The 26,590-nt window shown below is 33.2% G+C and overlaps 1 protein-coding gene across 3 annotated transcripts; it reads right to left on the bottom strand.

The window, feature by feature from the left end:
* Positions 1–401: 401 nt before the first annotated feature.
* LOC149896542 (acyl-CoA-binding domain-containing protein 4) lies at positions 402–26,590 on the bottom strand. Of its 3 annotated transcripts, none has more exons than XM_090117562.1 (9): positions 26,236–26,590; positions 7,942–8,053; positions 6,536–6,617; positions 5,934–6,084; positions 4,447–4,544; positions 2,908–2,992; positions 2,038–2,138; positions 1,274–1,393; positions 402–886 (listed from the first exon to the last, which is right to left on the bottom strand). In XM_090117562.1, the coding sequence occupies exons 1-8, from the start codon at positions 26,294–26,296 to the stop codon at positions 1,277–1,279; spliced, it is 807 nt and encodes a 268-aa protein (XP_089973688.1). In that variant the 5' UTR covers positions 26,297–26,590; the 3' UTR covers positions 402–886; positions 1,274–1,276. The 3 variants fall into 3 exon arrangements, with proteins under 3 accessions (XP_089973688.1, XP_089973685.1, XP_089973686.1); XM_090117559.1 differs by having other exon boundaries at positions 4,432–4,544; positions 26,236–26,589; XM_090117560.1 differs by having other exon boundaries at positions 1,278–1,393; positions 4,432–4,544; positions 26,236–26,589.

The following is a 26,590-nucleotide window of genomic DNA, read 5'->3' as shown; positions in this document are numbered from 1 at the left end:
AATTTATTTGTCCCAAATTAATGCGAGATTTTTATAATTAATTTTAAACCATAAGCCCAATAAAATCCCTTTCACAAATAAAATGCAATTTCATCACAACGGGTAGCAACATTTTACCATTGTAATAAGATATTTTCATATTATAATCACAAATTATGTAACCTACATACAAATGCTTATTTATTTTACATAAAAAGCACACTAAAGCTCAACAACATATGTAATTATAATTAATGTAAAGAATATTTTGAAGTGTTACAGTACAGAATCGACTTGTATTACATAAATATATTAAAATGAACACTTATAATTTATTCCATCAGTCCCCGGAATCACAGACACAATAGAAAATCTATTGTGTCGCGCCCCGATCGGGGCGCTCGGTGGTCAATGGGTTAAGGCATATTTGTACTTATTTTTTAAGTGATTGAAATAATAAAAACAGATGCAATTTTCAAACGAAAAGACGGAAAATAAAAGATTAGGTACAGAACAGAAACGTATTAATTTACTCTGAAGAAAAAAGGCACAATTGGTGCAATTTTTCAATCAATTATTATATGCCATAGCTACTGTCAAAATGACAGTTCACGCATAAGATCTCTTATTTGATATACTACTTACATAGCAAAATTTAAAGAGGTGATTAATATAATTAATAGCGACTACTTCAAAATTTACTTATTTCCAATTGACTTTTAATACGATAACAATGAATAATGAGGTACGTCTTTTTGACATGTTGGATAAAAACGGAATGTTGCTACTAATAGCCCTGACACAAGTATATTAGTTAAAATATTATAAGGGCCTAAATAATGATATTTTTGATACTCCAAACAATAAGTTTAGCACGTATGAATCACATTATAGAATCCGTTGACACCTGTAAAGGAAAATTGATTAATTATTTACAAATTTATATACTTTCAACACAAATAAGAAAAAATTACAATCCATAACAACTAAGAGCGATTTAGCTCCACACAAACGGAAATATATTCATTCAATTCTGAACCTTAACACGTAATAACTAAAAGGGACTTTACAAATGCAAACATTTTCATTCAATTTTAAACTTAAACACATATTCACTAAGAGCGACTTTACTCCACACAAACGCAAACATTTTCATACAATTCTGACCCTAATTACATGCTCACTAAGATCGAATATACTCCACACTTTTGAACCCTGTTGCATAGTAATTAAGAGCGATTTTGCTCCACACAAACGCAAACATTTCTACACAATTTTGAACCTTATTACATACTCACTAAGAGCGATTCTTCCTCGCCATAAAGCGATATGCGATAAACGGCCAAACGACGACCAAAAACAATGTAGGTGGGCTCAGCTCTTGCCACGGCCAACGCCAGCTGCTTGATACTTGCTGTAAACAAAAATAAATAGTTATATTAGTATGATAAACCATATATTTTTATAGATATGTATGATAGTACAATCCTTTGAAATGACAAACATAGAAAGTGACTATTCATATATTAAACAATTATTTAAATTAACACGTTATTTCGTGACAGTAAATAAAGTATCAATTATCGCTCATAAGAAAACTCTGCCTAATAAATGTGTAGGCAGAGTTTTTCTTAGGACACTTTTTGAGCGTGATTATGGGACTAGTAATTTCTCTAAACTAATAACATTATAAAGAGGTTACATTTGTGTTTATTGTATCATCTTCGTTCTCATCTTGGTAATGTTTTCATACAATAACTACTGAGCCGATTTCAAAAATTCCAGCACCAATAGAAAGCTATATTTATTATGCTTAGATATTTTATTTAATACTAGTGGTCCGCCCCGGCTTCGCCCGTGGTACATATTTCGCAATAAATGGTAGCCTATGTCCTTTCTCAGGTATCAAAATATCTCCATACCAAATTTCATGCAAATTGGTTCAGTAGTTTAGGCGTGATTGAGTAACAGACAGACAGACAGAGTTACTTTCGCATTTATAATATTATAAGTATGGATTTATCCTTATAAGCAGCTTTTGCCATTGTATTTACTTACATCCAATATCCGTCTATCGCCTTCCACAGCTTTTCTCAACGCAGCTACATCAGCCTCCAACCGAGCGAGTGTACCCGGTAGTTGTTCTAGTACTTTTAGATCTGGAAATTTAAAAATAAATAAAATTATAAGTAGGTACATGTAGTAAATCTTATATATAAAAATGAATCGCAAAATGTGTTGGTAAGCGCATAACTCGAGAACGGCTGAACCGATTTCGATAATTCTTTTTTTATTATATTCCTTGAAGTACGAGGATGGTTCTTATGTAGAGAAAACGTAAACATGTACCACGGCCGAAGCCGGGACGGACCGCTAGTCTATAATATAAAAATGAATCGCAAAATGTGTTGGTAAGCGCATAACTCGAGAACGGGTGGACCGATTTCGATAATTCTTTTTTTATTATATTCCTTGAAGTACCAGGATGGTTCTTATGTAGAGAAAACATAAATATGTACCACGGACGAAGCCGGGGCGGACCGCTAGTATATTATAGTTTTATAAGTAAACTTGAAGAAAGTGCGTTAATTTTTTAATTTAAAGTACAATAAGTTTCTCCTTTAGGAATTTTGTAACCCTAAAACGATACCAAATTTAGAAATAACGATAACGAAGTTAATATTATACTTTATAAAGCATAATTCAAACTGGATCTTGATGCCATATTTTTCTGCTACTAACATTATTTATATTATGTTTTCAGTCTAAATCACCTTTTTACAAATATATATTTTTTTTACATTATTCGATGCAGTGCAAATATATCGGTGTGCAATGTCTTCCCTTTTTCCTCAATATATTCATATTCCTAGTCAAAATCTTTTTTTTTTTCACCACCACAGATAAAAGAATAAAATAAATACATACGTGTTAATTGCGAAGTGATTTGGTACGCGTGTCCGTTGCTGAGTCTCGGCGCGTTGTGCGTTTGTATCGCTGGCTCCGGTTCCACCTGAGGGAAATATATTATTTTGATTATTGTGTTGTTTTAGAAGTACCTAGTAGCACACCCCGGACACTCCATACAAAATTCTCGTTTTGACAGTCGCACTGTAGAGACACTGCAAATGTGTGTGTTAACGCTTTATGGTTGGCACATTTTTGTAAAAAAAATTCGCGTTTTTCTGATGAAATACATCGGTAAACAATATCTAACCATTTTCTACGAAAAACGATAATCATAAATTCAAAATAATAAAATTACTTTAAGTCAATTTGATTAATGTTTTCAATCTTCGTTGCGTATCGTCCCTATAGAAAAATGTGGACCATTTTTAGACTGATCGTGCGGGGTGAAGTAAGTGTTTAATTTTGGCGGGAGGCGGAGAGTGTCCGTTCTGTAGCGTTTAGCTACTATTATGTATTCTGTGCTAGTAGCAAATATTTTAATTTGTTGATTGTTTAATGTAATTAGTATGCAGTGTATATAGTATAGTGCCACAAACTTAACTGACCAAGTGACGGTGTCACTGATGTCGATTTTAGTGCCGCTAAATAGTATTCCCCCGGATGCTAGGGTAAAAATAATGTCATTGCCAATGGTGTAAATAAACATTAATAAGTAACTTTTTATTTATACAAAATATTCCGTATGAAGTCTGTGAAAATGTGATATTTCAAAATGGCGGCACGTAGTTTTTGCCACCGGGTCAGTTAAATTTGTGGCACTGTATGTTGTATTACTACTCTGTATACTCCTTCAAGTGTACGATTGTGTTGTCAAATATCTTTAAAAAAGGTTTTATTATACTGTAAAATTGAGAGTAAAATGATGTTTTTAAACACCATTCCTTAATTGAAGTGAAACTTCTTTATCGGGATTGGAAAAAAATGTAGTGTAACATTTTTTCGTTACGCGTGACATTTTTCCGTTACGCGCCATCTTTTTCTTATCCCTACCACGCGTGACTAGACGTAGTTCTGTAAAGTTGCATATAGTAAATTATTTTTTGAAAAATAAGGTCATAAAAAGGTTTCACTTCTTACGAGTGTACACTAGTACACGCACACATTTTTTTTCTTCATTAGAACGCTTTAAAACGCGTATAAAGTGTTAGAGCGTATACGCACTATGCGGGTAGCCGCATTGCGGGTAGCCGTCCGGCTGACCGCAAGCACAATTATGTACGGAATATTCATTTCTATGCGGACTGTGCGGTCTGCGGTAGCCGCATCGCAGTGCGCATTGAAATGAATATTCCGTACATAATTGTGCTTGCGGTCAGCCGGACGATTACCCGCAATGCGGCTACCCGCATAGTGCGTATACGCTCTTACATATACATCAATTCACGCACACACACACACACACTCTCTCTCCCTCTCTCACACACACACACACACACACACACATACACACACGTGCGCAACACAAACGACACGGACACGTACATGTGGCACACTAACATCGACGGTGTCTATGTACTCGTCCTCCGAGTCGTGTCGTGTCCGCGACGCCGTCTCCTCCGGTACGGGGGACGACGCGCCGCTCACGGAACGGGAATCTGGAATAGATTAGGATATTATCACAGTATTACCATTATTTCCTACAGTAGTGCGACGAATGTACTTGTGCAGAGAAACGGAGGGGAACTGGCGGGGGTCGGGCGACGCGGGCCGCGTAAAGCAAACACGCTTAGTTTGCTTTACCTAGCGCGAAAGGATGACGCAGTCGTATTTTTTGTGTAATAATTTTATTATACATAGGTACTTACATATTCTATTATGGCGCGCACAAACTGTTCGGTTTACGGATGTAAATCTACATTGAAATCCCAGAAGGAAACAATATTTCAGAAAGATTGTATTAATTGTATCTGTTGAATTAAAATCAAAGCTATGTATATATGTTGTCCTCATTATTTTCTAATCAGATTGTACATCCCAATGCAAATGCATTACTTAGTTAAATGTTATAATATACAATTAAGAACATCCAAAAATAAAGTGTCCACGTAAATAATATTTAGCAGTGCAATATCTGTAATTATATGTATATTTATGAACAAATAATTACATCAGATTTAATAATCGCAATTATTTTGAATGTACATATGAATAAAGATTTCATCATAATATTAATAATCACAATTGTTTTATTTCCCATTTGTTGCAACCCTAGCGTATTTTCGTGTGGCAGCGTCATTACCTACGCTGGCGGCGGCATCGCGCGACATCAAAGGCGATTCCTTACTGTAGGAAATAATGGTAATACTGTGATATTATTATGAATATTTCGTTATATAGACGTAAATTTGACCAGCTGTGCCTCGCGGTTTTGCCCGCGTGGCTCTGCTCCGGCTTTTTCAAATCGGACCAGTAGTTCCAGAGATTAGCGCATTCAATAAAACAAACATTCACAATATAAACGATAAGGTTACTTAGACAGAATTTTTTTTTAAAGAAAGAAGAAAGAAATAAATTTTTCGTTATTTTTTAAAAATTTTGACGGTAAGTATCCTTAATCAAGTAAAAACAAATCCAACAAAACAAAACTTATATAACTACGACTTTTATTTACAAATATAGATAAGATTTCTTATTTTAATTAATTGTTTTTGTACTACTTCGTAAATCCATATATAGTATAGAGAGATATACAAGGACTAAACACATTTGATTCGTGATATTTAAATAAGCCACAACAGATTAGGTTAAGTGACTAGCAAACAATGGCTAGTAAACGATAAGAACAACTACTTTCATCTTTCACACGCATTGAATTGCTTATAATTAATATTTTAATTAATCTGAACGAAACACGTGCACGCCGCACGCCGCACAACTATAGCAAAAAGTGTCATTACAAACTTTTAGTCTTAATTTTTTCCGTCTAGCCCCCTTATATATATATAAAAAATATATGTAAGCACTATAAACAAAAAGGCACTCACACATAGGCGAATTGTGTTGTGACTCCGATCTACATCTAGCCAGCACATCACCGGCCACCAACTGCAAATCAGCGCTGGGAAAGCCGTCGCCATCTTCGTTGATCGTGAGGAACGACGCTACGTCAGAGTTGTATGACATCGTCTCGATTATCTGTTGTAATAAGTATAACGGTTAAAAGTATCAAGATTGTTTCACACTTGAAGAGATGAACGGAATTGTTGTTATTATGAAAAAATACTTTACAAAAGGATTAAAATTGTTTCTGGAATGAACGAAAAACGCTCCATGATGATGATGATCACACGTGAAAAAGTAGACGGAATTGGTGTTATTATGAAAAAAATGCATTATAAAATGATTAAAATTGTTTCTTGAATACGAAAAACTACAATTATAATTGTGGTTGTTATGAAAAAAGTTCAGTTAAAAAAATTTTTTTAATAGGTTACAAAGGTTCAAACTGCTCTTAAATATGCATAGGAAATTTCCTTGTTCGCGATGCCATAGTTTTTGTTTAGTCTTTCAAATCTTTTGACTGTAAAACAGGTTTTATCAATTACAACTATGTTACAGTACAACAGAAAAACTCGACAAAACGCACCTTGTGTAATTCTTCCACATAAGCCTTCATTGCGTCTTCCTTTGACATATTACCCAGTTTCATCCACGCCTCCCATTTTGCCCTGTAAAAATATATATAACATATCAATATATACAATATTGTATTATCCACTAGCTGTTAGCAGGCTTCGCTCGTAATTTTTCTATAAAAGCTCGTCGTCAAAGGAAATTTGATCGTGATGATGAATGTGATTTTTCATAGTGTTAAAAAGAAGCCTATAGCACTCTCTAGCTTCCAAAATAACTCCATGAATAATTCTAAATTCAAATATATGTAGGTTTTCAAATCTACTATTAAAATTGCCTCAAAGCGTATCTGCGTGCTATTTGAATCCTAACGGCATTTCATAAGAGGATAGGCTCTTATAAAACGGCTGATTTAACTAGTTAGCTGTGACATATATACCACGTCAACAATCATGATTGAATGAATGAATGAATGAATGAATGAATGAATGAATGAAAGCTTTATTGTACACACCAAAATAATGAAATAACATTAAGTAAAATATACATAAATTGCACAATAGGCGACCAGGCAATAATCATATACTTTATGCACTAAAACTTGTATAATCGCATTAGCTATACAACTATAAATAACAGTGTGTTTATTCGTTTTATTGTTACAAAGTGGCTACAAATGTTAATTTTAACTTATAATTATCAACATATTATCTTGACTAATGAGTTTTTATCAACAAATATCACAATGCCATCACATTTTGAGAATGTCAATGTATATTTAGAATATCGTTATCTGTTAAAGTAAAAATACACGGTATTTCCTCATATTCTTTTATAAAACAGAAGATATTTTTAGTTTACAAAAAATATACTGAGAAATATTACTGAGAATTCTAATCTAAGCGTTTATTATTCAAAACAACTGTTTATAAATATACATATCTCAAATAAAGAAAAACGCAGACTCAATCTATACAATATAATATAATAAATAATAATAATATTATAAAGCTGAAGAGTTTGTTTGTTTGTTTGAACGCGCTAATCTCAGGAAATACTGGTCAGATTTGAAAAATTATTTCGGTGTTAGATAGCCCATTTATCGAGGAAGGTTATAGGCTATATATCATCACGCTAAGACCAACAGGAACGGAGCAATGCGGGTGAAACCGCGAAGCACAGCTAGTAATTCAATAAGACTCCTCCTAGCCACCTATTTCCCTAAAGAAAATCTTTGAAACTGATGTATGCATAATACATCTGCTCATTACCCCACTAGGGAACATCGGACGTCACTTTTATTTGAAATGAAATACGTATATTATCCCCACATCCATCCTCCCCACAGCCATCCTCCCCACAGCCATGCTCCCCTCTCCCATCCTCCCCACAGCCATCCAGTTTATGACAACTACATACCTGTTTATGACATCCCAAAAACCTGGCTTGGGTTTCGTGCATGTGCCCTCTGTGCCCTGTTTGAAGTAGCTGTAGAACTTTAGCATCATCTCATTGCTGGGCTGGTACGACCCTGAAAATAGAAACGACCTTTGTTATGTTTGATCTTCAGAGTCATGCCCTAGAATGCTGATTTTAGAAGTGCGAAGAAAACATGACTTATTAAGTTTTTAGTTTTTAGTTTTAGTATTTGCCACTTCATAATTTGTTTCTTGGCTGAAAAATATTCTACATTTTGTGTATAATTTGCCCATTATAAAGGTTTTTTCACAGGCCGTTTTTGGAATTCATGCTCGAAGCTTCACGCAGACACCAGATATTTCTAAAATTATTACCCCTCTGTTTTGACAAGGTTTTGACGTTATATTTCAATTATTTACCGATTAATTTACTAGCGTTTAAAGCAACGGTTTGAAGCTATACTAGTATTGGTTATTTATAAACACATTCCTCGCTACACATCCTCGCACATTACTGGTGAAAAAGCACCCTAAGCGGTAGGTCAAAAATACCAGTTCTTGATTCAATTATTATTATAGCAACTGCACCCATAAAAATTTAGTTAGAGTAGGAAAATTTCTAGATAAATTAAGATTACAAAAAGTTGAATACCTTATTGAGGTAGGTAATTGTTTAGTAACATGTTTCAAGTACCTACTTTTAATTGACGTCCATACTCTTTACGGGTTTTATATTTTACTCAATAAATTAGGCGCCAAATTTACTTGCTATTAAGTATTAACACTAATGCAATGTAAATATAGTTAGTACCTATATTCTATTAGTGGAGCAATAGCGTTTTAATGTGTATGTGAAATATGCCACCAAGGTCGAATTGCATGCTTGAATATTTTAGGTAAAGGCGGTAACTATAGAACTTTCTAGAAATAAAATTAGGGTCTAGAATATAATAAAATGGAATAAATGTAGATGTAGCCGTCTGGTTGAATCTGCTATTTGATTGAATTGGACGTTGAGTGACGTTTGTTAAATCAACGTTACGACTAGTCATTCAATTCAATGCCGTCATCCAATGAAAGCGCTAGTCATTCAGTAAAAAAGCAGATTCAACAAGATGATTGCGACATAGAAATTATTTTCCGCTTTATTAAGTTAAATTTAGAAGATGACCAGATAATCTTCACTTATTTCTTTGTTTAGATTATATTGTAACCTATTGTAAAAAGTAATACAAATACAACACTACAATTTGATATAGGTACCTAGTCTATAGGTCAACAGGCCAATTACGTTCCTGTACTCCGATTATTTAATACGATGGCGTTTTTCACTCATCATACTTTATTACAAGCAATTTCCATAAAAAAAATGCTTATCCAGTATGTAAACACGAGTGATGCAAGTATCATCGTTCAGCTGAGCATTGGCCACATGATAATCTATAAATTCGATTATAATTAATATACATAAATTATAAAATAATATCTATACTAATTTGTAAAAAAAATATATTTTAATTTCTGTTTTTTTTTTCTGTTCCTTAATAAAACTCAAAAGTAACAAGTATTGATTAGATTTTCTTTCCTACCATCACTTTGCTTAACTTTTTTATGACATGATTATAACATAAGTAGTTAATCGTAATTAGTAACTATCTAATGTTAATGACTTGACTGACCGGTTGGCTTGGTTGGCAGTGGCCCTGCCTTCCAAGCCAGAAGTCGTGGGTTCGATTCCCATAACACAAGCGAAAGCTTAGTATGGGATCAGATCGTGCCGTGTGTGAAAATTTTCCTGAAATATTTATTTATTAATGTAAATATAGAAGTGTGTAAATATAAAAAATGTGCTTGTACCTCAGCTTTGTAACTACATTCAGCAAATAAAGGCAATTTGAATTTGAATTTGATATAAACCCATGGAGGGTTGTTGAGTAAAAACCACAGGACAGTTCTTTGGCATAACTATTATTATGATATGTTACATATTATGTATTTTGTAAAATTAAATTGTAAAACTGACATGATATAAAAGATCAACTATGGAGTTTCTTGCCGGTTCTTCTCCATAGATACTGCTTTCCGAATCGGTGGTTAAAAATATGTACCTAATGACGTTTCAAAAGTGCTTCTAATTGAATAAATAAATGTTTGAGTTTGAGTTTGAATGTGTGGTAATATTTCTATGAATCAGATTATTTTATAGGATTTCAATTAAATACAAAAACTCATCATGTGGGATACATTACAATGTTAAATTTAATGCCACAGCGAGATAGTAATTCATTTATTATATATGCTATGTATTGATAAGATCATTGCAAATATTGTTATGATGTAGTAAGTACAATTGCATCAATAATATTTTTTGAGTTTTAACAACATCAAAGGTCAAACGGCAATCGATACAGGAGTGCAATCGATCAAGGGTTATCACATATATTTATCAAGTTAATATAAAACTTTATTTTATGAAAGAATGACTGTAAAATAAATGTAAAAGTGTGATTAAAAGTACGGACACAAGAATATCTTTTAATCTATTCGTTTCGAAACATGTCTTTTTTTCCAAATTATTTTCCCAAGTTCAAACAACAAACACAGGCAATTTATTAACAAATAACTTGATCGTAAAAATATCAGATCAATGAAATAATTTGAATAAACAAGAAAAGATCTGTCTAACAAAAAATATTTATTTAACAAGATCGTTGAACTAGAAAATATAAACAAACTGATTTCTTATCTTTGTGTTATTACGAAGAAGTTTATTTGTTTAATTTCATCTTTATTTATTATCTACTAGCAGTCCGCCCCGGCTTCGCCCGTGGTACATATTTACGTTTTCTCTACATAAAAACCATCCTCGTATTTCAAGGAATATAATAAAAAAAGAATTATCGAAATCGGTTCAGCCGTTCTCGAGTTATGCGCTTACCAACACATTTTGCGATTCATTTTTATATATAAGATTTATTTTACTCTTTAATACAACTAAACAGACTTACATACTAAAATATACAAAAATAAAAGCAAGGAGCAGTTTAGTGTATTTGGCGGCCTTGTCACTTAGTAGTTATCTTTATAATAAAACTAGCGAGTAGCGACCCGCCCCGGCTTCGCACGGGTGCAATGCTGATACTAAATACACTACAGAAAAACTGTGAACGTTGTACATATATAAAAACATTACGGCCCGCTCCGACTTCGCACGGGTATAAAATAGATAGCCGGGCGGCCGGCCGGTACCGCCGCAAAGGCTACGTCCCGCAATTTTTAAATCTGTAATATCTTCGAAAATATTCACTTAAATCATACGGTGTAAAGGGCCATATAGATCTATATTAAATGAACAATGTATTCAATGTATTTAATTGGTTAAGGATTAATGCTGTATTGGTTAAAATCGCATCGAAAATTTGCCATTATTTGTCGTAAAAAGTAAATGACAAAAAAAAGTTATTGTGGGTTATCCATAAGAGATAGACATATACCATCGCGGACTTTTCTTTAGACCTTTTCAATGTGTATAATATTTAGTACATTATTTTGATAAAACTCGTAGGCCTCAGCCTGCGTTTGCAATGTAAGCGGAAAAAATGTAATTTTTTACGATATCACATTAGAAACCTCAAAAATAACAGTTTTTCTCCACTATTAAATGGATGTTATTATACATATAAACCTTCCTCTTGAATCACTCTATCTATTAAAAAAAACCGCATCAAAATCCGTTGCGTAGTTTCAAAGATTTAAGCGTACAAAGGGACATAGGGACATAGGGACAGGGAAAGCGACTTTGTTTTATACTATGTAGTGATAGTGATAGTGATGATGTAAATAAACATAGTGTACAATTACAAATCTTAAATTATGCATTTATCTGTTCAATGTTCTCTCTCAACAGTTAAAATGTTACGGATTAATCTCTGATGAAGTTTATTATTTTGTTCTATTAAGGGCTGATTTTTCAATCCTTGGTTAAAACTTATTCGTCGAATAACGTATAAAACTACCATTTTAAAAACGTATTCTAATTGCCCGTATTTGACAGTTTACGTGACATTTTAATTTTTAATATTATCGTGTAATACTTTATTGGACGGATAAGTTTTAACCAAGCATTTAAAAATCGGCCCTAAAAATAAAAAGTGACAACCCTTAAATGTTAGCTTTTACGTCCAATGAATAATAATAAACAACGGCTGTGTAACGATTTACATATAATGCAATGGAAGTCACATGACTGCCTTATAATTATGCAACTATTGGCAGATATTATGATTGGTAAACTCTAGTGGCAAGTTCATTCATTCCTCAATTGATCGACTTATGAACAATGCACATTATAAGAGGGATATATCGTGGATATATCATATAATGGAAAGGCTACGGGTATAATATACTATGGCGGCTGGCGCGTAAAAAGCTGGGGCCGTATTATGACCTCTTATTTCCAGACAGTTTACGCCGTGACTAGTAAATTCACATTACCTAAAGCATAATTAACCATGGCTGGTTATTGCGATCACAATATGATTTTTGCCAGTCCGTTCAATTCACTGCGTAAACTATCTGGAAATAAGAGGTCATAATACGGCTCCTGTTAATTATAATATAGAACTGTAACCCAGTTTCTAGAAATATTATTTTTTTTACGTGAATACTATGCATATGTTATGAACTGGATATCTGTTAAGACTTAAGACAAAACAATAGGCACGTTCACATAGATCGCAGCGGCCTCGCAAGGAAAATGCATAGCGAAATTGCTCGCTCTATATGGATCCGCCTAATGAAGTTTATTTTTAGACAAAATTTATTTTTATAAGTATTTTAAAATTACATTACATTACCTTGAATAACAAACACAATTTTTACTTAACTATTGCAAACAATGCATCAAACCACAACGGTAATACATTTGTTTATAATTCACTCGATCGTATGTCGAAAATAAGCCATATTTATAAATATTTCCGTTACCATTTAAAATATGCATCAGCTATCAAATATATTACCTATTAACAAGTACGTAAACTATGAACTTCGAAAACTACATCCTCAACAACCTTTCGTTGTGTAAGTTTCATAGATATCATAGGCACAAGTACATACGAGTATATTTCTACCAACATACAATTTTTGTTTTTCCCTAGTGTTGGTAGTTTCGGAAAAACACCACCGTCTTGTCCGAAACTCGGTCAATATCAACACGTCTGAGGGTACTCAAATGTCAACTTTAATGACGAGTTATGCAAAGTTTGCCAGAGGCGCAGTTTTAGTAGTTCCCTCGTCTTTGCTTATCCAAGTATAAGATAGGAAAATTTTCAAACAGCTTCAAGAAAAGGAATATTTTTTTTTAAATATAGGTCACTCAAATAGTTGCGGAAACATGCTCGCATTTACTACCATCTGTGCGCCGCGGTTTTACCCGCATTGTTCCGCTCCTGTTGGTCTTAGCGTGATGATATATAGCCTATAGTCTTCCTCGATAAATGGGCTATCTAACATCGGAAATAACTTTTCAAATCGGACCAGTAGTTCCCAGTATCACATGATAAATAAAATTTATTTTAATATAGCAAACCTTAACAAAACAGATATATTTCATACCAACAATTTAAAAGAAAAACTTTAAATCTCAAAGGATTTGTATTATAACAAAAAAGTGAAACAAATTAACCTTGATGAAACAAAATAAAAATGTTCAACTGAATAATTAATTACTCTGGGGTCATTGTAACATAAATATGTGCATTTAAAATTTGTATTTTCATGAATATTTAAAATCTCAGTTTATTTTTTTTCAATGCCTAATTTAGGTAAGTACCTACTTCAATAAGTCCTGCCTTGTATACAAAAGTAATTATGTAAAATTTTATTCCATTTCTAATGGGTGATTGTTTTCAACTTGATTCGAAGGTAGGTGGTAGGTAAATAATGTAGGAAAAAGGCGAAAATATTTATTGTTTTTTTGTAAGTATTCGTAATGGATAAACCCAAAAACCACTTAACCTGTAATTATACAATACTAGAGGTCCGCCCCGGCTTCGCCCGTGGTACATATTTCGCAATAAAAGGTAGCCTATGTCCTTTCTCGGGTATCAAAATATCTCCATACCAAATTTCATGCAAATTGGTTCAGTAGTTTAGGCGTGATTGAGTAACAGACAGACAGACAGACAGAGTTACTTTCGCATTTATAATATTATTAAGTATATTAAGTATTAAGTATACACGTTCGCGGACAGTACTGGTTTACAGGTTGCAGCTACTGAGACACTACTTTTTTTCATACATTGCCCAGGGGCGTAGTGTTACAACACATGGTTAAAAAACCATATGATATGACAGAACGGATATAGGCGTAAACGTCGTAAGTACTCAGCGTCAGATTCATAGTCACCATCATCAGCAAATGGGTATGGACTCGATTCAGGGGTAGACGCTGCATCAAACAGGTCTTGAAGACGTTTTTGTTCTTTTTCGAACGAGTCTCGAGACGCATTTTTTGCAAAAATATTCATTACAAATTTAGTTCAACAAAATCGTGTTCACAACAAACAATAGCAACATAAATATTATGTTGTTTACATAAGCAACTAGACTTGAATTAGTACATCCAGTATGAGTAAAACAATTAAATTACGTTGGAAACAAAATACTCACTTTCTAAACAACAATTCACACGCGGCACGAGGGATCACCGCAGCGGCGCAGTACTCGACTAACCGTATGCAAACATGACGCTCACGGGCGTAGTGTGCGCGGGGAGAGGGGTAAAAAAATATGAATGTATGCGTGGAAGTACCTTCCTTTGACGAATTTTTGTAAATAATGCAGTGACAGTACAAAAGTCGTAATTATACCTGTGATGACAGTACAACATGCCGTTCTTTATGATAGTATGAAAAATCGCTCGTCGTTTGGCGTACTGATTTTATGCAAGTAAAAACTGATACGTCGACAGACGTACTGTCGTATCACTTTTAGCTGTCTAGACGCCAGTGGTCGTTACTGTCCGCGAACGTGTTAAGTATTAAGTATATATTAAGTATTAAGTATTAAGTATATATTAAGTATATTAAGTATGGATTATTTTTACTTATAGGCGTATAATGTAAACACTTAAAAATATCGTTAAGCCCTTTGAATATTTAGGCATTCGTAAGTTATAAACATTAATACATCCATCCGAACAACTAACTTCGGCATTTTGTGTCATGGATACAGAAATCTATACTTAATGCTTCTTTTTTAAACATAATTTATTGTATAGGATTGAGGATTGATTTGTATACAATTCCTTGATTTCATACATTTCCGGTAACATATATAATACTAGCGGTCCGCCCCGGCTTCGCCCGTGGTACATATTTCGCAATAAAAGGTAGCCTATGTAGCCTAGGTAGCCTATCTTTCTCAGGGTCTAAAGATTATCTGTGCCAAATTTCATCAAAATCGGTCCAGTAGTTTATGCGTGAAAACCATACATACATACATACAAACCTTTCCTCTTTATAATATTAGTATAGATATATTTTATTCACCTCGAAGATACAGCCTACAAACGTCCCAATGGAAAGATTTTACAAAAAGACCAAAAACCGATAGAAGCTTACAATCTATGACGGCACTTTCACAAACCAAACATTTCGTACAGGGCGACCATTCCTTTCACACAACCTAGAAACAAGATGTGGTAGACTATGTCAACATTCGGCTATTTCGGCATATACCGTATTGTACTACTGTTTCTATTGTTAGATAGTAACTTTAGGTGGTATATACATTGTGCACTAATAACTCATAATATAGTGGGTCAAAATCGATACCAACATACAGGTGAACCTAATAAAGGCCTAGGCGTCTTAAAAATATATGACATCTATCGTAGAATTTAGAAATTAATAATATATCTGTATGTTCCTGATCGATATGTTTGTTATAGGTTTAAAATGCAAATAGAGAGATTATTACATTCAAAGGTTTTGTTAAAAGCATATGAATGCTCACACGATATAATATTTTGTGTGTCGTGTAGGTTTCATCCGGGATTTGCGAAATAGCATTTGTTACTCGCTAATGCTTTAAAAAGAAGCTTTCTAATACGAACTAGAATTTTTGATATCGATCAATTAGAAGTTTTTGAGCTAAATTATAACACACAATTGAACAAAAAATCATCTTTAAAAATAATATTAATTAATTAAATAAGTAAATATAAATTTAAGAATGTAAATACCTACGTCATTGCGTGTTTGCGTCATCAAGTGGTTTTTATTTCAAAAAGTATTTTTAGCATAGTAAAAAGAGAGTGTTTAATGTATACACAATTATTTAAAATATCAATGTGACAAGTGACAACCCTTGCCTGCGCCTCGCGAGTTTAGGTACCGTGCGCTGCTAAACGCCGGGAGTTCGCCTACTTCTCTCTTTTTACTATGTATTTTTAGTTTGTAAATATTAAGGGCATATAATATTGTTAATTTTAATAATTATAAATAATTATAATTCTTCTTAGGGCCGATTTTTCAATCCTTGCATTTTAAAACTTACCCGTCCAATGAAGTATTACACGATAATAATATTAAAATAATCTTAAAATAAATCACCTGTAAACTGTCAAATACGGGCAATTAGAATACCTTTCATAAATGGTAGTTTAATACGTTATTCGACGAATAAGTTTTAACCAAGGATTGAAAAATCAGCCCCAAATTTCAAAATAATTTTCAATTAATAATTGATAACTATAAACAAATGAATAAAATAAAATATTGTATTCTAGATTAAAATAGGTCTTTACAATATATTTTTTATTTGTCTCCCGAAACTTGCAAGTTTTCATTACTATTCTACAAAAAGCTCTAAGACAAAAACTTCGCTAAAAACCATAACTAAGTATTATCCGTCTTAATTAATTACTAATTTAATTTAAACAAATCATTTTCACATTTTTACCACACCAACTTGATAATATCATTAATTTTTTATTAATTTTATGTTTTGCTTTAGCTAACTACTGGTTTTCGTGACAAATAAATCATTTTTCTAATGTACAATTATACAACATAGTATTAACATATTATAACATACTTGTGTAGAATTATATAATATTGTAGTTTGACCTTAATCGATCGACTCTCACGCGTTATTCTGCACGCATCTCGATTAAGATGAATCTGTGTTATATAAACAAGCTGTGCGGTGTGCCCCGCTGTTTAACCTGCATTGTTCCGCTCTTATTGGTTTAAGCGTGATAATACTAGTTCGATTTGAAAAATTGAATGTTAGATTGACATCTATCCAGGAAGACAATACGCTATTTATCATTGGGCTACGACTAATAGGAGCGGCGCAATGCGGGTAAAACCACAGGGTACAATTACTAGTATAAAACTATTATCCTATTATCCAACTAATATTATAAATGCGAAAGTTTGTGAGGATGGATGGATGTTTGTTATTCTTTCACGTAAAAACTACTGAACCGATTACAATGAAATTTGGTATGTAGGTAGCTGAAGACCTAGAAAAGACGTAGGCTAATTTTTATCCCGGAAATCCCAGAGGAACGGGAACTATGCGGGTTTTTCTTTGAAAAGCCGGGCGAAGCCGCGGGCGGAAATCTAGCTTATAGTAATAAGTATGTATAGTAATTAGTAAGGATGACCAGCTCTTAGCTAATAAGTTAATTTCCCAAAACACATTATTACGGCCCTATTAAATATTCACACATAATACAGCCTTAATTCTAACGAAGGTTGTATGCGATCGACGACTCTAATTTACTAGAACGAGGTTAAATGATTAGGGAGCGTGCTTAAATCTACTTAAGTAAATACTTGATCCTAATTCTAGTAAACTGTATACATTTACATTTAGTGGTAAACATGTTTAGATTATTGGCTAGATTTTTCGACACTCATTTTTGGAGTGAAACTTCTTTAGGCGCGTTGAGAGTAAAATTTCAAGGTCGCGTCATGACAATACCGCCACGTCATGGAGAAAGGCGACACTTTTGGTACCTTTGAATCTTGCCAAAGAAATGTTACTTCTGACACGTGTGTTCGGCACACACTCTTTTTTTTCCTAACCTATATTTTTTCTAACGGAGCAATCATTAATTAAATGATGTATTGATAGAGCTTCGTCGTCTACTATTGGCAAATTTATTTCACAACTGTATCAATCGAATGGAAATGTAATGAATTTGTCAGAATTGTGGTTACAAAGTTTTTATAAAATTTAATATTTATATCACGCCGCACAATTTGCCAACAAATTGGCATACAAATATTTTTCGATACACTATCCAGGCCTATAGGAACATATAGGAAGTCAATCCCAGGACATCTCTAGGAAAATGAACCTAGAACCGCTCACACATCAACCTATGTGGGTAAGTACCTACCTTATGAAGATTTTTATTGGTTAACGATTGCAAAAAAGAAAAGGTCTGATCATCAATTATAGAAAATGGAATCATTCGATACCTCGATGTATTTTGAGATAGCTTCAAATACAGTTTATTTACCACTTCAATAATATAGATTTAGTGTAATATTTGTGTTATTCAACTACAATAAATTGCACTAATTATGATAAACACATTAATGTCCTCTTATCAATAAATACGATAATAATTAGCCTGTACCTACTCCGGACATATCTCAACTATAATTATAAAATGCAATATTATTATTAAATTATAATCTCTTTGTTTTTCATACTTTTTAATTTACGTTTATGTTTATTATAATTTCTGCTAGCCCTTCACTTTTATTTATATCTTGTTTCATATTTTCCGCGTGTATCGTTTCTTTGGGATTTTCCTTGTTTTTATCACGAGGTTTTTAAAAATTCAAATTGGTCGTACAATCTTTTGTTAAGTTTAAAATTTAAAAGCTTCACAACTTTAAACACACTCACAATTTCCATAGCTAGAAAATTAAATGAATTCGATTGGTCTGTCGGGCTCGAATCTTTACGAATTACGGATTTCTCTATTTTTATTTTTTTTGCATCAAAAATCTTATTAAATGATTTCAGAACTCGATGTATAGCAAATTAGGTTTTAAAAACTATATACATACATATATAATTCGATAGAAAGTTTTCACTACTCGACATCTTTCCCTAATAACCACAGCTAATTTTTTATATTTTTTGGTAGATCGGTCAAGTGAAGGAACTCATAAAAAATATAAGACGTTAGTGGTTTTATTCATACGTAGGGTTCAAAAAACTCAATGAGTTCAAGGTTTTTTCTATAACCACTATAGACTTACATTGATGATATTTTTTGTACCGAACATGTTTTCTTACATTAATATTTTTGAATCAAATGCTTTTGCGCAAATCACAACAAATAACTTCACATCGAACTGTAATCGACTAATAAATCAAAACAATAGTAGAAAAGGCTGTATTATTATTATTTTCAACCGACTTCAATAAAAGGTTCTTAATTCGGCTGTATTTATTTTTTTGGGTTTGTGACCTCAGCAGTTTCGTTGGGTTAATCGATTTTGATGATTCTTCGAATCGATTTTTTTATTTTGAAACTGGTTGCCAGTCTTCCGCTATTTCTATTGCGTCTATTTCTGACAATTTGATGGGCCCTCTACTCACAAAATGGGCAGCGCGGCGTGGGCCCAACAAATAATCATCGATGTTTGCCGCTATTGCGGCGATCTTTAGAAAACAATATGGGTTCAAAAATGACGGCCGATCATAGACATTTAGGCCAATAGGCCCTCTACACTATCCTTATTGCCTCTACTCTGCTGCCCATTGTGTAGGGGGCACATGAAGACAGTTTAGTATTTCGGTAAAAATAATTAATTATCATTCAAAGAAGTCTTGAGTCAAATAAAAGAAAAGCATTGGTCATTACCATACTCCACACTAGTCACATAACCATAATGACTTCCTATCTTTAATATATCTTATATTTTATGTGAACAGCAGTTACATAACGCTGTTAGTTGTTACACTATTGGAACTGACACCCTGTATAAGTATCATACAGGGTGATACTTATACAGGGTGTCATACTTTAGGATCCCATTTAAGAAACACATTCACATGTTTTGAAAATGCTTTCTTTCACGCACTCAGTCACTCAACCACCCACTCAATTAACCTACCGACTCACTCAACCCACCCACTCCCTCTACCCACCCACTCACGCTACCCATCCACTCACTCTATCCACCCACTCACACTACCCACTGACTCACACTACCCACTCACTCACACTACCCACCCACTCACAACTCTACCCAGCCGCTCACACTTCCCACGCACTCCTCTACCCACACACTCCCTCTACCCACACACTCACTCTACCCACTCACTCACTCTACCCACTCACTCACTCTACCCACTCACTCTACCCAGCCACTCACTTACCCACTCACTCATTCACCTGCGAATGCCCGACCGCCGACAGCGAGAAGTCCAGCAACGCGTCAACAGCAGCCGCATTGCCCAACGTACAAGCAACGTAAAGTACACTTTGGCCGCTCGAGTTGGCCTAATGCGTCATGCAGTCATGCTACGGCCACACTACCTTACCGTCTACCGGGCTGTTACCGCAATAATTATGGCAATAAATTACCGTCTAAATTACTGCATGAACTGGTGTGGTTACACTACAGTTTACCTAGATATGTCGGTAATTATTGGCATTTACCGCAGCAAAAAAATATTAGTTAATAATTAATATATAATATGGTTTCTGTAATAATTCATCAAGGATTCTTTCTTTTTAAAAAGGATTTTTTCTTTTTCAAATCATCTTTGTACTTGGAAATGATAAATTTTGTTTGATCCGACACCACGCATCATTGTGTACACTGCGATGTTTATAGTTCTTCTGTTGGGTATCCCCAAGATCCCAAAGAGAAGAATTCCAAGAATTCCAAAAATTTGCACCATCGAGCGCTTTTTCATTTGACCACTCCATGTCGGTCGATACGTGCGTCGCCGGTGAGCTCATATTGCACACTGGACAAACGGTAGTGTGGCCGTATACGCAATAATTACGGCGGTAATCTTCTTTGATGTGGGAAAGAATACCGCCGCCGGAGCTAGTTATTGCCTACCGCCATTTGTCATATTGATTGGCATTGTAGAATTATGGCCATAAGTCGTGGTTACACGTTGTTGTTAAAGTTGTGGCAATAATTATTGGCATATCACGGTAGTGTGGCCGTAGTATTACTGTATAACAGTAAAATCGAGTCAAAATCAATGCTCATTTGATTTCCGTATAGTAAAACAAAATTTGGGAACTTTTATGACGGTGCATTTACATCAAACGAAAATAGAGCTAGATTAGAATTAGATGGATAATTAAAATTAGATAGCAAGAGCATTCTTTCATGATCTTTTGTGTAAACGAAGACTCGTATTCAGTGTTGTTCAGTATTAGAACATTGCAACAAGCTTGTTAATCCTGCTAGTTATCATATCACAATTTGGAACACATAAGAGCATCTGACCAATATTCTCAGCTAGTTTTTGTGATCTCTACGGCCTCGATATTAAGCGAATTGTGGAGAGTTCACAACTAAGAGCATAGTACAATAATGAGTATGTACTTACTAACAGTTAGGAAAGGTAATTGCGCTGCCCATCCGTTCGTAAATATTCCGCGGTTTAAGAGTAAGACATTTTTTACTTAATACACTGGGGTAGAAGCCTTTGAAAATAATGAAAAGATAAAAAAAATCGCAGTCGGATGAAACCCATTAGAAAAGGAGGGGAATATGATAAAAATGTAAGGAAAAATAAATTACGGTCAATCCGAGTTCGGGAAGCGGGAGGGGGGAGCTTTAAAGAGAAAAAAATGGTTTCTCTCGATTTCCGACAAAACTACAAGTCCTATAGAAAAAAGTTCAATGGCAAAGTTGTAGGTAATTAAAAGTTCTACAACTTTTGTATTCACAATTTTTTCACATAACCTAAAAATTTAGGTGAAAAATTCAAAAAACCAAGTTTTTGGTCTTTTATTTCTATCTACTTCAAAATTTATTTTTTTTCTACGAAATTTGGTGGAAACTTACTTTATTATGTCCCAAATACACTGTAATTTATTTGATTGAAAATATTTATTTTTTCGCCTTATTTTGAATTAATACCAAAAAAACAACCTAATTTTCAATCGAAAAGTCACCCGTCAAAATATCAGTTTTTTTCAAAAACTTGGGGTGCCTTTTATTCATTGAAATCTCTACTTTCATATGGTGTAAAAAAAATAAACACCACCATAGTAAATGTTCTCAGGAAATGCATACAAACAGTCTGAAAATTAGCTTTTACTAAATCAGGCACACTTCTTGAACTCTATATCTTCTCTTGTATCGGCTTTTCGGTAATATTTCAAAAGAAAAATAATTATCTGTTCTAAGTTTAATATTTTACAGCATATTCAAAAGCAAAATGATGTCGATAAAAACATTTCAGGTAGTTCGAGAAGTGTGCCTGATTTAGTAAAAGCTAATTTTCAGACTGTTTGTATGCATTTCCTGAGAACATTTACTATGGTGGTGTTTATTTTTTTTACACCATATGAAAGTAGAGATTTCAATGAATAAAAGGCACCCCAAGTTTTTGAAAAAAGCTGATATTTTGACGGGTGACTTTTCGATTGAAAATTAGGTTGTTTTTTTGGTATTAATTCAAAATAAGGCGAAAAAATAAATATTTCCAATCAAATAAATTACAGTGTATTTGGGACATAATAAAGTAAGTTTCCACCAAATTTCGTAGAAAAAAAATAAATTTTGAAGTAGATAGAAATAAAAGACCAAAAACTTGGTTTTTTGAATTTTTCACCTAAATTTTTAGGTTATGTGAAAAAATTGTGAATACAAAAGTTGTAGAACTTTTAATTACCTACAACTTTGCCATTGAACTTTTTTCTATAGGACTTGTAGTTTTGTCGGAAATCGAGAGAAACCATTTTTTTCTCTTTAAAGCTCCCCCCTCCCGCTTCCCGAACTCGGATTGACCGTAATTTATTTTTCCTTACATTTTTATCATATTCCCCTCCTTTTCTAATGGGTTTCATCCGACTGCGATTTTTTTTTGTTTCAAAAATTATCTACTCTAGTCTATAACTAGTAGTGGATCAAAAGCTTTTAAAATTACGTAATTCGTAGCTTTCCTCCCGCGACGTCTCCCGCGTGGTCCAAGGAAATTCCCAAGGGAATGAGATATTTCAACACGGTAAAAAGTAGCCAATTACTGGTGTACAGAAGGGCCAATACACTTTCGCGTTTATAATATTAGTAAGGATTATTCATTATATTTCGAATATCTTACTGTTCTTAGATGACGTAAAATGTTTTGTCTTTTAAATAGCTTACCATCAGTTGAAATAGTGATCAAATGCTTGCTATTAAGGGCCAATTTTTCAATCCTTGGTTAAAATTTATCCGTCAAGTATTATACGAACATTTTAAAATGTCACCTGTAAACTGTCATATACGGACAATTAGAATACATTTTTGAAATGGTAGTTTAATACGTTATTTGATGAATAAGTTTTAACCAAGGATTGAAAAATCAGCCCTAAATAGTAGAAAAATAGAGATATTGTCATATGACGTGGTGGATTATCAAAAGATGAAATCGTAAATTCATTTTAGATATTAATTTCTGTTTCTGCATTATTATGTAAATCAATATACTAGAAACCGTTTATACTTGTGGCTTTATTAGACAAAATTATTGAATGTTTTCAGTTTTTATGTACTTAAGTATGTAAGTAAAATTTGCAATAGATTGTTTTATTTGTTGCAATATAATTAAATACAACAAATATATAAAAAGAAATCAATTACTTCCTTGATTTTTAGCCTCCTTGATTGACTCTTTCATGGTATATTTATTTGAATAAATAAAAACCCTACCTGAGTTGAGTACCCCTATCATTTTTATTTACATACTAGCTTACCGCCCGCGGCTTCGCCCGCTTTGTCTAAAACCTAATAAATTATACACTAAAACCTTCCTCTTGAATCACTCTATCAATTAAAAAAACCGCATCAAAATCATTGCGTAGTTTTAAAGATTTAAGCATACAAAGGGACATAGGGACAGAGAAAGCGACTTTGTTTTATACTATGTAGTGATTCTCAATTTCTATAAAATTGTACTTTAGTTACAAAACTGTTTGATTCTCACAAATCATTTTTGGGAATGTATTACAAGAAGGAATAAATTGTAAGGAAATAATGTAATTGGAATGAATTTCTTGTAGTATATAAATTGATTAAATCTGATGAGCGAAATAAATATAATGATTATGTTTAAGATACAAATTACAATCTGCTAAATGTTTTACTAATAATTAATTTTGACCGAATAAAGTAAGGAAATTTATTTTTGAATTTTTAAAAGAGAATAAATGTTACTTTAATCATAAGTTCCTATGTTTCACTATCTTATGGATCTATTGTTGATCCTAGGTCTCATGAATCTGTAATTATATTCAGTGTCGGCGTTAGGGGGGGGCGAGAGGGGTGATGGCCCAGGGCGACAAATTCTGGGGGGCGCAAAGGTCTGAAGTTGCCTCTCCTGGTGCAAACCTTCAGGACACCTCAAGTGGGCGCCACAATATTTTCGCCCGGGGTGTCAGTAGCCCTTACACCGGCACTGAATTTATATTATAATAAATAAAGACCTTAATCACATCAGAAAAATTAATAATATTACAACTAGAAGATTTAAATAATTTAAACACATTACAAATAGGTACATATATTTAAATTTATATTTAATTATAATTTAAAATCTGTATATTTGTTGATTATAAAATTCCCATATTTTTTTCATAAAACTGCAAGAAGATCTGAAGTCATTTCTTCAATTACATTATACATAAATTAACTTAAATAAGTTCTTTTAAGGAAAATGGTGTTCATAATAAATAAATTATCTTATATGCAGATAATTCTAAGTGAAGTTTTCTTATCATTTTATTAAGCATAATCTTAATCTACTTATTATAAAGAGCAAATATGTAATATCTAAATGCCTAATTTACATAAGAGTTGAAAGACCTACTCAGAGTTCAGGCTGATTTATAAGTGTTATTTAATTGAGCATTATGTAATAATATTATTATACAGTATTTATTCATATGTAATTATTCCAAATCTATCAAAACATTAATTATTTCATAATTCAAAGGAACATTAAAATTAATCATACTAACTTATCAAAATTTTATTTGTGAAAAAAACAAAGCATTAAAATGTATTCAAGCCAGAACATTTAGAACGTTCCAAATACGAAATCGAATAGAACCACCTAGGGATGTAACGATACATGATTTTGCCGATACGATACCGATACCGATATTTGTAGTAATGTATCGGCGATACCGATACCGATACCGATATCGATGGCTTGGTAGAAAAATAAATAGTGAATTATGCATAAAAAGTTACCAACATTTAACAGAGACAACTGTTAATCGTATTCTTTAACATAAAAATGCCAAATCAAAAAACAACAAAACCATTTATTTTAGTATTATTATTTTACGAAGTCAGTTAAACTTTAAGTAATACACATACAATCAGTACCTAATAAAAGTTTACTATTGGTAGAGTTTTTTCAGAAAACAAAGTGCGCACGCGCGGGCGGCCTCCCGCATCGTTCATTGGGCGCGGGTTTTTGAATTATTTGATATCAAAAAAATTGGTTGTTTGTAAAGTAGGTTTACGATCGTGATGTTTACGTGATAACATAATGCAGTGGCAGCGCTCGAGATGAAACGGGAGATCGGTCCGTCTCTCTCTCGTTATACCTGCGATCGCGCTCGTGAGGTTTTGGTGTGACACAAATTTATGAACATGTCACCCGACTAAAACGATTTTAAAAACGTTATCACGTTAAAAATTAAAAAAAATCAAAATTATTTATTTCTTTCCTTTACATAAACAAATTTGTGATTGGAACACTCCTAGCAAGCAAATAAAATGCTTGTGTCAGGAGGTTCCGCTCTTCCTTAACACTATTACAGAAACAGAAATAAAACAATATGAATGAATACAATGCAAAAACATAAAAGAAAAAGAAAGAATTTAAAAAAAAAATATCGGTATCGGTTGATTTATTATCGGCGATACCGATATATCGGCTTGCCGATATATCGGCCGATATATCGGTATCGGTATCGGTATCGTTACATCCCTAGAACCACCGTACTTATTACACAATAAGTAAATGGAGCTTTTGTTGTTTTTAAATTATTTTCTTAACATACCAGTTTTGGGCAGACTCCTTATCACATTAACAGCTGCATGGAACTTCTCTTCTAAAGACATTTTTGCACAATCACTGAACTCAACGACACTAACGTACTTTGGACTTGAAAAATAAACTGTTTATTAATTCAACACTAGAGACACATCCATATTATTAGACAGTAGTCACCATACGAAAATCGTCTAGTATTTATCTTGACCGATCGATTGCTAATATTCTATGGAGAAAAAGTTAAATTTATAAATTTTCACTGTAATCGCGAAATTTATTTATTATTATTTTTGTATAATAATTACACAGGCTGCAGTATGTTTAGACACGGGGTCGTACGAAAATTGATAATTTTGATTGAT

Source organism: Colias eurytheme, chromosome 28 (genome assembly GCF_061535395.1).
Source record: "Colias eurytheme isolate Ceu_HAF_F1 chromosome 28, ilColEury1 Martin Lab GWU primary, whole genome shotgun sequence".
NCBI classification, from domain to species: domain Eukaryota; kingdom Metazoa; phylum Arthropoda; class Insecta; order Lepidoptera; family Pieridae; genus Colias; species Colias eurytheme.
Note: the sequence above shows the minus strand (reverse complement) of the source record. Positions and strands in the feature narration are given on the sequence as shown.